Genomic DNA, 14,843 nt, shown 5'->3' on the forward strand with positions numbered 1-14,843 from the left:
ATAAGTATTTTCCATTTTACTCCCCACAACTTAAAAATCTGGAGGTACTCAAAGAATTTAAGAATCCTGATTAAGATCTGGGACTTCAGAGCTTTCTCCCTGTATTGTCAGGCACTATGTGAAGTGCTAGAAAATAAAACTTAGTATGATACAGATCTTTAGTGAAAACAGACACATTAATACATAGTTTCATTTAAGTGGGTTTAGTGCTTGACAGAAATATAAGCACAGAGATTATGGGGTCCTGTAGGAATGTCACTACTTGAGCATCTCTGGGTGAGTATCCTGGAGGAAGGGGTGTTCAAGTCAAGATTTGCTGGGTTAACCATAGTGAACCTAGCTTCTGGGATTATGTTATCAGACTGCTTTAGAACTCAGTCTGGAGAAAGCAAAGACTCTTGGGCTGATACATTTCTGGCAGGTGTTTGCCAGTCTGCCTCAGTCCAGCCCATTTTTATGTATGTATTTCTAAGCTCTGAACTTTGGGGCTGATAAACAATAGCTAAGTTCACAAGTAAACCAAGGGCAGAGGAGGCGGGGAAGCTTTGATGTTTAGACCTGAAATGCTGTTCGTCTAATCAGTTGCATGTCTGATTTCTTGAAAAGTACCATTTTACTTTTATGGCTTAATTTTATTAATGCAACACTACTTTTTTTATGTTGTAAAGTAGCAGGTACTGAATTAACATTTGTTGAGTAAGTGAATGTATGAGAGAATTAATGATATATATCAGAGGTCAACAATTTTCTCTGTAAAGAGACAGATAATAAATATTTCAGGCTTTGTGAGCATATGATCTCTGTCAAAACTACTTGATCCTTTTGTAGCATAAAAACAGCCATAGATGTTAAGTAAATGAATGGTATCACTGTGTTCTAATAAAAACTTTAGTTACAGAAAAGATGGTAGCCCACATTTGACTGTGAGTTATAGTTTGCCAATACATAATATACAACAGTCAGTACTCTACTGGAGTTACAATTTGCAAGAGATAGGTGCATTTGCTTCTGGTGATTTTGTATGATTTTGAAATTCTGTATTTACTTATGTGCAGATAACATACCAGGGGAAGGAACTTTTAAAGTATGTTTCTGAGGAATCACCCATGCCTCCAGACCCAAACTTGGAACCTCAACAACGTCAACCTTGTCTTCCAGGTATGTGCAGACCAAAACCTATTTCTTAGTTGTGGAAAACGACACCCTAATCCACTGAGAAGGCATTTCACTTGTCTTTTTTTTTTTTTCATTCAGGTTAAATTCACCTAATGTTCAGATAACCATTTTAAAGTGAACAATTCAGTGGCATTTAGTATATTCATAATGTTGTACAACCACCACCTCTGTTACAAAAGAGTTCCAAAACAGTTTCATCACCCCAAAAAGAAACCCATACCCATTCAGCACTTCCCATTCTCCACCCCTCCAATCCGTGGGAACTCCCGGTCTGCTTCCTGTCTGTGTGGATTTGCCTATTCTGAATATATTACATAAGTGGAATCCTAGTATATATGACCTTTTGTGTCTGACATCTTTCACTTAGCATAGTGTTTTCAAGGACTGTCTGCACTGTAACATCTCTCAGCACTTCATTCCTTTTTATGCTTCCATTATGTATATAATGGCATTTATTTATTTATTTGTTTATTCATTGTTTGATTGACATTTGGGGTTCCACTTTCTGGCTATTGGACATAGCACTACTATTAACAGGTATATACATATATTTGTATGTACCTGTTTTCAGTTCTTTTGGGTATATACCAAGGAGTGAATTGCAATATTACTAATATATATTATATATTTACTTTTTTTGAGGAACAGCCATATGTTTTCCACAACAACTGAATCATTTTACATTTCTACCAGCAGTGTACAAGGGTTCCAGTTTTCCCACATTCCCACCAAAAATTATTTTCTGTTTGTTCACTGCACTCCATTTAAACTCCATTTAACTTAATTTCTAGAAGAATAACCCTTTCCTCACAGCTCCTTTCTCTGTGAATCTATGATGTACTTATTTTAGGTAGATTTTTTTTTGGTTGGAATAAATTTATTTCACCTGTATGTAAACAAGGTATTTAATAGTCATGGCATTTTTTAAAAAATGCTTATTAAATCAGATAAGTTTGACTACATCCCAGATATAACAAAGTGCAGGGAAAGAAACGGACATATCAGCAATAAGATTTATTTTTAAATCTGTACATTATCCACAGGCCCAAACAATAGCAGCGAATGCTTGAATGTCCCTAAAGTAGTGCCATCTGAAAGAAACCTATAATAGGTCAATTAAAACCCATCTCACAGTAGCAGCATTTCATTTTAACAATAGTATGGCAGAGAATGCATATGAAAAATTCATCACAAGACAGCCAAGTCTTCAATAATGCGACTTCATGTAAAAACTCAAGCTCCAAATAAAAATTGGTAAGGTAGATTTTTTTAAGTGTCATAAAAGGAAAATGGCTTCCCAAGTAGCGCTAGTGGTAAAAGACTTGCCTGCCACCGCAGGAGATGTAAGAATCGCCGGTTCCATCCCTGGGTTGGGAAGATCCCCTGGAGGAGGAAATGGTAACCTACTCAAGTATTCTTGCCTGGGAAACGCCCTGGACAGAGAAGCCTGGCAGACTGTGGTCCATAAGGTCACAAAAAGTCGGACATGACTGAAGCAACTTAGCACAAGAGGGAAAATGGTATTTTTCCTTTCTTTTCAGGCATGATTTGGTTAGTTTCCCATATTTTCTAACAATAAATCCTAGATGCTAGAATAAAGCTTTGCTTATTAATGTAGACTGATACACTTCATTTGATGGAATAAACCTTCAGAAAACTGAGGAGAATGCAGTCTTCAGTCAGCAGTTGATTGCAGAGTTGTTGGAAAGGCCAGCAGCTTTATGAAAAGTGGACGTAACTAATGTTGTTACCCTCCTGTACTGCAGCGTTCCCGCTTTCTCCCCCAGTGGCCCTGTCTTAGACCAGCTGGGGACAATATATGAGGAAAAGAGGTACAAAACAGAAATGAGAATTCTGTAATAACCAGTCAAAAATCAAACAGGATTACTGTCACCAGGCCCCTAACCAGGGCTTCCCAGGGTCACTCGCTCCCTTACAACAAATCCAATAATTCAGCACGTTCCTAACTTTACACAGAGCCCTTTGTCTCAAAAACTGGCTTCAGAATAAGATGCATTTTCCCCAGTTTTCTAAGGATAGCCTCAAAAATGTTTCTCATCATTTTGGGGAAACTCATAAAATAAAACAGTTGTGAAGAAGTTAAAGGGTTTAAGGAACTAGAAGGAGTTGTGATTCATGGCCTTTGGTTCCTAACCCTGACTGCAGTTCTACCTAATCTTGGAGATGAGCCCAGGACCCAGAGTTTTTAGAAGTGATTCTTAGGCAGCCAGCCTGACAGCTGACTCTGAATGACTAGTAGTGTCTGATTTCTTAGGCAGGTAATAATTTGAAAATTCTTTATATTCAGCCCTTCACTTTGATTCCAAAGCATACCCACCCCAGGGCTTGCATACTCACATTCTCTGTCCCTTCCCCTCTCCCTTTTTCTGTCTCTGTCTCTCTCTCTCTCTCTCACACACACACACACACACACACACACACACACACGACACACACTTCTTGAAGGAAGATCAAGCAAACCTTTCTCCTAGTTTTATCCTTAAGAGTCAAAGCAGAAATATAGGTTCTTCCTCATATTAGAAAGGTTGTCTGCTCCTCAGAGTTTCTAGTTCCAGGCATGTCAGATCAGATCAGATCAGTCGCTCAGTCGTGTCCGACTCTTTGCAACCCCATGAATCGCAGCACGCCAGGCCTCCTTGTCCATCACCCAACTCCCAGAGTTCACTCAGACTCACATCCATCGAGTCAATGATGCCATCCAGCCATCTCATCCTCTGTCGTCCCCTTCTCCTCCTTCCCCCAATCCCTCCCAGCATCAGAGTCTTTTCCAATGAGTCAACTCTTTGCATGAGGTGGCCAAAGTCCTGGAGTTTCAGCTTTAGCATCATTCCTTCCAAAGAACACCCAGGACTGATCTCCTTCAGAATGGACTAGCTGGATCTCCTTGCAGTCCAAGGGACTCTCAAGAGTCTTCTCCAACACCACAGTTCAAAAGCATCAGTTCTTCGGTGCTCAGCCTTCTTCACAGTCCAACTCTCACATCCATACATGACCACAGGAAAAACCATAGCCTTGACTAGACGAACCTTTGTTGGCAAAGTAATGTCTCTGCTTTTGAATATGCTATCTAGGTTGGTCATAACCTTTCTTCCAAGGAGTAAGCGTCTTTTAATTTCATGGCTGCAGTCACCATCTGTAGTGATTTTGGAGCCCAGAAAAATATTCCCCAGCCATACATCTCCTTTCTCAGAGTGCTCATAGATCACCTGCTAAGGGGGCATGAAATTTGAAAAATGGATTCTGCTTCTGTTGCCGGCAGTATAAACAGTTTCCTGTTACTAATGTCTCTCCAGAAATCCTGAATTTTCTTTCCTTTAGAAATTTCAGATGTTAGCACTAATTTGAGAACTGTGGAGGCACCAGTATGCCAACTAGCATCTTGCTACCTTGATCTGGACCTAGGAATCTATAAAACAGGTCTGTAGGCTACTGTTGAAGTTTTATTTAAACATTCCTTGATTTAGGATTCTTTTGTACCTGGTTTTATGGTACCTAAAAGAAATCAAAAGACCTGGCAAGTCAGAAAAATGTAAAGCCTCTAACCTTATTACAAGCAAGGTTGCTGTCTTATTTCTCCAGAGATATACAAATGACCAATAGGAACATGAAAAGATACTCATCATTGCTTATTGTTAGAGAAATGCAAGTCAAAACTACAGTGAGGTACCACCTCATTGTTAGAGGTGGCCATCATTAACAGGTTTACAAATAAATGCTGGGGAGAGTGTGGAGAAAAGGGAACCTTCCTACACTGTTGGTAGAAATGTAAATTGGTGCAGCCACTGTGGAAAACAGTGTGGAGGTTCCTTTAAAAATCAAAAGTAGAGCTGCCGCATGACCCAGCAATCCTACTCCTAGGCATGCTGCTGCTGCTAAGTCGCTTCAGTCGTGTCCGACTCTGTGCGACCCCATAGACAGCAGCCCACCAGGCTCCCCTGTCCCTGGGATTCTCCAGGCAAGAACACTGGAGTGGGTACTCCTAGGCATACATCTGGACAAAACTATAATTCAAAAAGATACAGGCTCCTCTATGTTCATAGCAGCACTGTTTACAATAGCCAAGACATGGAAGCAACCTAGATGTCTACTGACAGCTGAATGGATAAAGCAGATGTAGGAGGGGACTTCCCTGGTGGTCCAGTGGTTAAGAATCCATCCTGCAGTCCATGGGATGTGGACTTGACCCCTGGTTGGGGAACTAAGGTCCCACATGGCGCAGGGCACCTAAACCCTCGTGCCGCAACTAAGACCTGATGCAGTTAAATAAATACATTTTTTACATAAAGAAGGAATGGTATATATGCACAATGAAATACTACTCAGCCATAAAAAAGAATGAAATAATGCATTTGCAGCAACGTGAATGGACCTAGAGATTATCATACTCACTGAAGTAGGTTAAACAGAGAAAGACATATACCATGTGATACCACTTGTATGTTGAATCTAAAATATGGCACAAATGAACTTATTTATGAAACAGACACAGATTAACAGACATAGGAAACAAACTTATGATTACCAAAGCGGGAAAGGGGTGGTGGGAGAGGGATAAATGAGGAGTTTGGGATTAGCAGATACAAACCGCTAAATGTAAAATAGATAAACAGCAAGGTCCTACTACATAGCACGGAGAACTATATTCAGTGTCTTATGAAAAACATATTATGTGTAACTGAATCACTTTGCTGTACATTAGAAACTAATACATTATAAATCAACTATACTTTAAGAAAAAAGAAAGAAGTGATGGCCCTTCACATTTTCTCATCCAGAAATTTAAAAGAACTATTTCTCTTTACCCCTCATCCAGTTTACTTCTGTTAATACATATCATTTTGGATTCATGGTATCAAGAAAATCCTGAGTCCTGAAGATAACAGATAATATGACTTTCTTCAATAAGTCAGAGATAATGGAAGAGCTTTTTATTTTTTTGAGTTCTACACAAAAACTAGTTAACTTGGCAACACGAGGCAACATATTGATAGACTACAGGGTGTTAAAATGTGGTATAGTAACACATTTGAGGGTATATATTAAGTCTAATAAAAGATTTTAAACATACCAAAGCTAACCTTTACAAATGAAATTCTGTTAATGAAATGTTGATTGAATCCCTGAAGTATTTATCTCTAACGTCCTTTTAAGCTTTAAAATGGAGTGAATCTGTGGTGCATATTCCCTTAAAATTTCACAGCTTCCTCCCAAGTCTCTCTCTCCACTGCGTACTTCGTTATAGTTCCCTTTTGTGTTATTGAGGGACTCTTCATTGATATTTCAGTATATATTGGAATAGGAAAAAATGAACATTCCCAAAACTTCTACATCATTTGTGAACACTGTGTATAAACATAATGATATACTTTTCATAAAGTTCTCTTAAAAATTATGTTAATATAGATCACATTTCATCATTTACCTGGAAAGTCAATTTTATATGCTTATGTCCCCTGTCACCATAGTACCAAGACACTCAAAACACCTGAAGCTGAGTGTATTTATCTAAGCAAAACAGAACAAAAAGGTGTCTCCTGAGGTCTTTTCTTTTCCCAAGCTATCATTTAATGCACACTGATTATATAATTTATAATTTTCTTTCATGAGGATTTAACATCACTTGTTCATTCGGAAATAGAACACAATTTTTCCGTTCTAAAAAGTAGACTTTTTTGTTTTGAAAAAGTCTTTGACGTATGTGTAATCTGTTGTAAATACATGACTTTAAAGAAACAGTTTTATTCATTTTAGTGCTGTTATTGTGCTTCATTTCTCTGTAAAAGAATATGTAATAGAAGACAAACGTTCACAGGTGCTTCTGTTTGATGTGGTTAAAGTTAAACACCCAAGGAAGCCGGTTGCCTGATAACAGAGCAGCGGGTGTTTCTTTCAGCTCCTATTTAAACTCTTTTGATTCTTTTTCACTATTTTAACAGGTCATTTTTTTTTTCACCCTGGTAGTTTACATCTACTGATAGAGGAAGAAAGAGAAGAAAACAAATGATCTGTTGAGCACTTGCCATGTGCCATCCCCCTGCTGGATTATGCTACATACATTAGGGTAGACAGGAGCTTCTTTTCAGGATGTGAACTCCAGGGTTCACATCTGTACAACAGATACACAGAAAACCTGAACACCTTACATGTACGATCAAGTCCCTCAAACCCAGTTCAGCTTAAGGAACTGCCTGTTAATTTCAGTTTTCCCTTGAATAATGAAGGCCTAAATAGTTTTAAACTTCTAAATATTATGATCAAGTCTGTTTCTTGACTCCAGTCCAATTTTCACAGATGGCTTTTGATTTTATCAGTGTAGTGAAAGTCGCTCAGTCATGTCCGACTCTTTGCCACCCCATGGACTATACAGCCCATAGTATTCTCTAGGCCAGAATACTGGAGTGGGTAGCCGATCCCTTTTCCAGGAGGTTGTCCTAACCCAGGTTTCCTGTATTGCAGGAGGATTCTTTACCAGCTGAGCCACCAGGGAAGCCCTTCCCTGTAAATATATGCCAAATTATTAATTTAGTTTTAGATATCCAATCATATAATACTTTATCACCATATGTATCCTTTCACTTCACTTCAGTCGCTCAGTCGTGTCTGACTCTTTGCGACCCCATGAATCGCAGCACGCCAGGCCTCCCTGTCCATCACCATCTCCCGGAGTTCACTCAAACTCACATCCATCGAGTCAGTGATGCCATCCAGCCATCTCATCCTCTGTCGTACCCTTCTTCTCTTGCCCCCAATCCCTCCCAGCATCAGAGTCTTTTCCAATGAGTCAACTCTTTGCATGAGGTGGCCAAAGTCCTGGAGTTTCAGCTTTAGCATCATTCCTTCCAAAGAACACCCAGGACTGATCTCCTTTAGGATGGACTGGTTGGATCTCCTTGCAGTCCAAGGGACTCTCAAGAGTCTTCTCCAACACCACAGTTCAAAAGCATCAATTCTTCAGCACTCAGCTTTCTTCACAGTCCAACTCTCACATCCATACATGACCACTGGAAAAACCATAGCCTTGACTAGACGGACCTTTGTTGGCAAATTAATGTCTCTGCTTTTGAGTTAGGATCCTTCCTTTATCAGAAGGCATTGAACTTTGCATTTAAATAGCCATAATAGAATTTTTCCCCATCATAACTAGAGCAGATGTATTTTTACAGTCTGTTAAAATTATTCTTAATCATTTCCCTTTGATTGGAATTATATTTCTGATTCAGAATGAGAATATATACATAAGTATTTTAATTTTCATTTTTAACTACAGTAAGTGGTGTTTCATCCCATAATCTTAATGAAGTGTAGAATGCTTCATTTGTAAGCACAAGTTCTTGAAGTCTCAGTTCAATAATTTTAAAGTTAGAAGTGAACTTTTAATACATCAACAGGTCTTGCACCTGTTTTACAGATAATGAAACTTGAGAGCAAGAGAAGTAAAATGGGATAGAGGTGTGTCTGAAGTGAACTATCAGTTAAAATAATGAATCTGATTATTTTTTGGTTTTGACATATCAAGAGAATTAAAAAAAAAAACAGGAAAAAGAACAGTAAAAGTTAAAATTATTTTTAAACTAATTTGTCATTTTTGAAGTGCTAGTTTCGGCAACTAGATAATATGAATAGTTGCATGAGCCCATTCCTTTGCCTACTAGTGAATCTAGCAATTCACTTTAAGCAGACTTGTGCAGAGTAGCTAACATGGAGTGATACTACTTGAAGGAGATTTATTTCTCCCTATCCTGTCCATGAGCAGAATGTCTCCTTAGCTGTGCCTTTCCTGTTGGAGATTAGGGTCAAGATGAGCCAAAGACCCAATTAAATGGCTTTCTTCCTGGCTGTTCTGGGTGGCTAAATGTGCTACTGTTCAGAAATTTTATTTACTGGTCTCAGAGGGCACTGACTTTGTCTAGGGAATCTACCTCAAGTAAAAGTGAAAATTAAAGGGAGAAGGGTGCCTACCTGCCAGTGGGGTGATTCGGTAGTTTTCACAGTGCTGATGGAATAAGTTTTTTGTCACAAAGCTACAAATAGATGTCCTTGGTTATCATTGCAAAGAAGATAATTTCTTGACCAAATAATGGATTAAGTTAATGTTTCTCGGGGTTCTAATTTCTCCTTTCCTTACAAGAATTCTTTTAGTCATAGAACTTTTTAAATCCTCGTATTCCTCTTTGTTTCTTGGGGGCTTCAGGACCAGGAGGTGTCTGGCCCCTTAAGCAGAACAGAACTTCTGAGCACTAGTCCACACATGAATCCTCCCCGCAGTGAAGACTGGGAAAAATGAATAGTAGATCACGTCAGACTGCTTAGACTCCATGTGTGTGTTTGCTTCTGGTGTTACAGCACCCTGCCTGTGAGTTCACATCACTGCAGATCACAGCAGCCACGGCACAGGAACAATTGCTAATGGATCCAAAGGAAAATCATTTCCTATAAAGTATATTATTTTTAAGCATTTTCCATGCAATATCTGAGTCTTGCTGCTTCATTCCCTCTCTGCTACCACCTCCAACATGACTGTCCAGGTTAGAGTGGAAGCAAAACTCCAGTGTCTGGGAGCTTCCAGTTTGGAAGCAGGTCTTTTAAGTATGTCCTTCTTGCTTTATCTGTTCCCATCCTTCCAAACTGGCCCAGAGCTTGATGGGAACAGTAAGGCTTGTAGTAAGAGTATAGACTGCACTGGTGAGGCCAGACTTGTTTTCTTTTCTTTTCTATTTAAGTGCCTGTACTTTGTGCAACCTATTAAGTACCTACAAAGTAACATCTCCAGCATTCTCCTCTCCTTAGAAAAGTGAAGTTGCTCCATCGTGTCCGACTCTTTGCGACCTCGTGGACTGTAGCCCGCCAGGCTCTTCTGTCCATGGGATTCTCCAGGCAGGAATACTGGAGTGGGTTGCCATAGCCTTCTCCAGGTTATCTTCCCAACCCAGGGATCGAACCCAGGGCCTCCTGCATTGCAGGCAGATGCTTTCTCCTCTGAGCCACCAGGGAAGCTAATAAGCCCACCTGGCTCTAAGCCCCAAACTTCTAGTCACTTCCTTGGTCTTTGTGAACTGGCCAGCCTCACAACCTGAGTCATCCCATTATTAAACTAGGGGTCAACCGTAGGTCATGTTGTTAGCATAAATTATCAGGGCCCATGGAGAGTAATAAAGCCATTTCAGTCACTAAGGAAATTCCAAGAGGAAATAAATAAGTAAATAAATAAATAAATTCCAAGAGTACTTAACAAACTTGCACAACCTGGGGACCAAAGCCTGCCAAATTCTTTTTTTTTTTTTTTAGTTTTAGTATTTATTTATTTTTGGCTATACTGGGATTTTGCTGATGCACTTGGGCTTTCTCTGTTGTGATTTGGAGAAGCTATTATCTTGTTGTGGTGCTCTGGCTCTAAGGCACCGGTTCAGTCGTTGTATTAAGAACTGGCAGGCTCTGGAGCAGGTGGGCTTCAGTAGTTGTGACTCACTAGCTTAGTTGCTTCAGGAGAGGGCAATGGCACCCCACTCCAGTACTCTTGCCTGGAGAATCCCATGGATGGAGGAGCCTGGTAGGCTGCAGTCCATGGGGTCGCTAAGAGTCAGACACAACTGAGTGACTTCACTTTCACTTTTCACTTTCATGCGTTGGAGAAGGAAATGGCAACCCACTCCAGTGTTCTTGCCTGGAGAATCCCAGGGATGGGGGAGCCTGGTGGGCTGCCGTCTGTGGGTTCGCACAGAGTCGGACATGACTGAAGGGACTTAGCAGCAGTAGCAGCAGCAGCAAGTACAATAAATATATTGAATACTATAAATGAGTTATTAAATTTTAAAAATCTCAATCCCAGTTTCCCAACTACTTGGATTCTTTCCCTTTCTTGTCTCACATGGTTGTGCAAAGAGTAGAGTATTGAAAATTGATGGACAAATGTGCACTATACTGTCAACACAGAAGCAAGCTACAGAAGGCTGTAATATACCTTGGGTTGTTATCGTTAGTTACCTGGGTAGGAGGGGAGGTGGAACAGAGGGAGGGTTTCAGGAAAACCATGCCTACAGGCCAAATTTAAAGTATAGACAACAGTAAAACACTAAGAGCTCAGCTGTAAAAGCCCTGAAGCCAGGAGATTTGCAGAGTGAGCCCAGACGCGGACCCACGGAAGAGACTCTTGGTTCTGTAACTGTGTCCTCAGCTACTGTTAGTAACAGGTTATTATTATTTCTCAGAAGACTGATAATATATCTCATGATATATTTTTACTCATTTTATGTACATATAGTATACTGCATATATATTTAATTTTTTACGAAAAGAAAAAGTGAAGAGTTTTTAAAACATTATATACTGGCATTGATGCTTTCAGATACGCTTTCATATGTGGATATGGAGAAAAGGTTTGTTCAGCTTCGAAAAAGAAAGGAAAGTTAGTGAAGCTCTTTGTCTTTAACTTTGCTGAATGTTACTTGTCTGGAATGATTCAAATGATTTTGAAGCTTGTACTATTATGTACTAGGATAATGTAGCAATTGTATAGTTACTTAACACAATTCAAACCAGGATCATACATTTGAAATTAATTTGCTGCCTTCTTACATGGGGATTACCCTGTTTAGCTCAGTTTTCTGTATATATGTGTGTTTTTGTTTTGTTTTGTTGCCCGCCTGGTCCCAATGTATCGAGAAGTAGATAACAACAAAGAAACTTGGAAGTGTTAGAAGTTGTGGTCAACCAAAGGCGCCGGCTCCTGGCAGCACCAGCTGGAATGAAATGGGTGGGAATGAGTGGTGGACAGAGTTCAGACATGGCTGGTGCAGAAGAGGTGGCAGGGGAGAAGGGAGAGGCAGCAGAGGGCAAGAGAGGCAACAGAGATGAGAGCAGGGGTTTTGTAGAGTGATCTCTGATTTTTCCAGGCTGGTTATTATGGAAAAGAGGCTGTACTGTGAGAAAGTAGAAGATGTTCTTAATATGCATTTTGTGGTGGGATTTGTGTGTTCCCAGGACTTCTGTCCATGGGTTTACCAAGGAAGTGGCACTGCCCGTTACCACAGAGCCCCTTGCAGTTTTCCTAAAGTCCTGAGATTACAGGAAATTCAGAAGTAATTCTAATTACTAACAGTATGCTAACAGTAAAAAGTGGATCTAGGAGTGGGATTTTGGCTGCCATGACCTGTGTCCCTTTGAAAGAGAAGCCATGTGAACAGCTACTAGCTAGACTGTCAACCAAATAACCCTTGTGGGTATATCACAGCTAACCTGTTGAGAAAGTTATACGTTAAAACCATCACACCCTACTGACTTTGGTGATAAAGTCAGCACTGCTTAAAACAAACAAACAAAAAACAACAAAAAGAGGAGATGGGCCTAAAATGGTCCCTTTCTCTCAATTTATTACAGCCCATGAGGGAGAGAGAAACCCAAATCATCTCCAAGCAAAGCTCGTTTAGAGTGCAAAGCAATGTTGAATAACACTTTACAGTTTTACAGAAAGCTTTCACATTTCTTACTTCCTCATTTGACAAAGGTGATGAATGATGGGAATGGTAAAGCGAAAGGAAAAGAATGTTTAACACTCAGTTCAGTTCAGTCACTCAGTCATGTCCGACTCTTTGCCACCCCATGAACTGCAGCACACCTGGCCTCCCTGTCCATCACCAACTCCCCGAGTTCACTCAAACTCACGTCCATCGAGTCAGTGATGCCATCCAGCCATCTCATCCTCTGTCGTCCCCTTCTCCTCCTGCCCCCAATCCCTCCCAGCATCAGAGTGTTTAACACTAGCATTACTTGATTGAAAACCCCACTTCTAGGGGTTAATAAGTTAACAGACGTCCATCTGAGAACATTGTCTTTCAAACACTTCAGGTGTGTCGTCTCAGCACGCCAGATTTGGGCCCCTCTGTTTCGAGCATGTCAGCTGGAAAAATGGGCAGGTCGCTCCCCTTGCAGCTGCTGCTGCTTATCACCCTGCACTTCTGTTGGTGACCTTTGCTGTGTGAGCACCCTGTTGATCCTTTCTGGTTACGCCCATTACAGATAAGATAAAGCTCAGCAGGTGCTCCCAGCCATCTTTCACAAGTGCCCATGTTTGGGTCTGTGACTTTCAAGGCAAGGCCCACTCATTGGAGAGAGGAAATAGGTTTTTTGTGTATACAAGCCCATCCTTGCTCTTATGAAACTAAGATAATATTAGCAAAATGAATTTAAGTACACATTTAAACTTATTTCCATGAGTTTTTCCTGAAAGAATGCTCTCCACTTCTAACTTTGGTGGGATACCTTGCTTCAGATAGACAGCTTTGTCTACAACAAAGCTGCTAATAAAGGAATTATTTTGTTTACGTATGGACCATCTGTAAAAATGTTTAAATTCTCTGAGTCATAAGTAACAGATTAAAACCCAAATCAGACTGCCTTAAAACCCCCTAAAAAGAAATTTTGTTGATTCGTGTACTAGGAATAGGTTTTCAGACTTAAGCCAGGGTTCAGACAGCACTACCATCCGTGGGTTTACCAAGGAAGTGGCACTGCCTGTGTTTCTCACTTTCTTACCACTAGTTTTTCTCACTTTCCATTTCTTAGCTCCTTTGTAACAGCCTCTCCTGTCCTCATTCCAGAGCTCCATGCTTTCAGATCCAAGTCCAGAGGGGAAGAACCTGGATGTGACTCTTTTCTAGAAGGTGAAGCAAAGATCTCATTGCATGTAACTCTACTCTGAATGGTCATGTTCTTACCTTGAATCTGTCTGTTCACTGATTGGGTTATATCTAAACAAATCAGATTGATGTTGAAAAGCAGAGATATTGAATAATGTCCCCCAAACTGAGAAGGAACTTGAAGACCAAAAAACTAAGCAGGCAACTCCTTAAAGTACAGTTGTGAAGTGTTTATTGTGGGTAACTTCCATACAGGTAGGAGGGATCAGGAGATGATCCAGAAGCATTCACAGCGGAGCTCCATGCCTCTGCAGAGGGTAAGGAGGACTTGAAGGGACCAAAGCTAGGAACAGAGCCTGACTGCTAGGGAGGAGCCTGGCTGGTCCGTGCTGATGGAGCTCCCTGCCCCTCCCTGGGGGTCTCACGACCGTTTACCTACCTCAGCAAAAGGCGTTCTTCCAGTTTTCTCATCAGTAGAAGCAAGGGTAAGGCAAGTTGTTAGGGAGTTTATCTGGCTTGGGCACATTCCTTGAGTGAGTGAGTGGTAGTTGCTCAGTCCTGACTCTGCAACCCCCTGAAGCCTTCCAGACTCTTCTGTCCATGGAATTCTCCAGGCAAGAATACTGGAGTGGGTTGATGGGCACATTCCTCATAAGCAGACGAAGGTGTGGTCATGCAGAAAGGGGAGGGGATGGACTGCAGACCTAAGATGGAGCTGATAAGAGGCAGGCAGTGTGGTTCAGCCACACAGGGGAGAGCAATTTCACCAGAAGCACCTGGGCCAAGTGTGACAGGACAGGATCGTCCTCCAGAGGCAAATTAGGGTGGGGTCACCACTAGAAGGGTAAATGAGTACTGGGTATTAGAAGCCCAGATATCTATGCGGATGTGTAACTGTGTAAACATTTGTACTGCTTAGAATTATGAGCAGAGCTCTCGGACTTACAGTGTGTCTGTCTGAAACTGCCTGGCTGAGGTCACACAGACGCATATTGGTGCTATCCCTGGAATAAG

General features: G+C 40.8%; 1 protein-coding gene across 4 annotated transcripts in view; it reads left to right on the top strand.

Annotated features, from left to right (window-relative positions):
* The window catches only part of ANKRD31 (ankyrin repeat domain 31), a 134,875-nt gene that overhangs the window by 118,986 nt on the left and 1,046 nt on the right, over window positions 1-14,843 (top strand). For 2 of the 4 annotated variants that reach the window (XM_086323214.1, XM_086323215.1), the window contains exons 25-26: window positions 1,056-1,158; window positions 13,791-13,853. In XM_086323214.1, the coding sequence (XP_086179340.1) occupies window positions 1,056-1,158; window positions 13,791-13,853 (166 nt within the window). The remainder of the gene's footprint in view (window positions 1-1,055; window positions 1,159-13,790; window positions 13,854-14,843) is intronic. The other 2 variants (XM_086323216.1, XM_086323217.1) reach the window with 1 other exon arrangement.

This window comes from Bos grunniens, chromosome 10, assembly GCF_055505025.1.
Source record: "Bos grunniens cultivar Pamir isolate PY7600 chromosome 10, Bosgru_T2T1.0, whole genome shotgun sequence".
Classification (NCBI taxonomy): domain Eukaryota; kingdom Metazoa; phylum Chordata; class Mammalia; order Artiodactyla; family Bovidae; genus Bos; species Bos grunniens.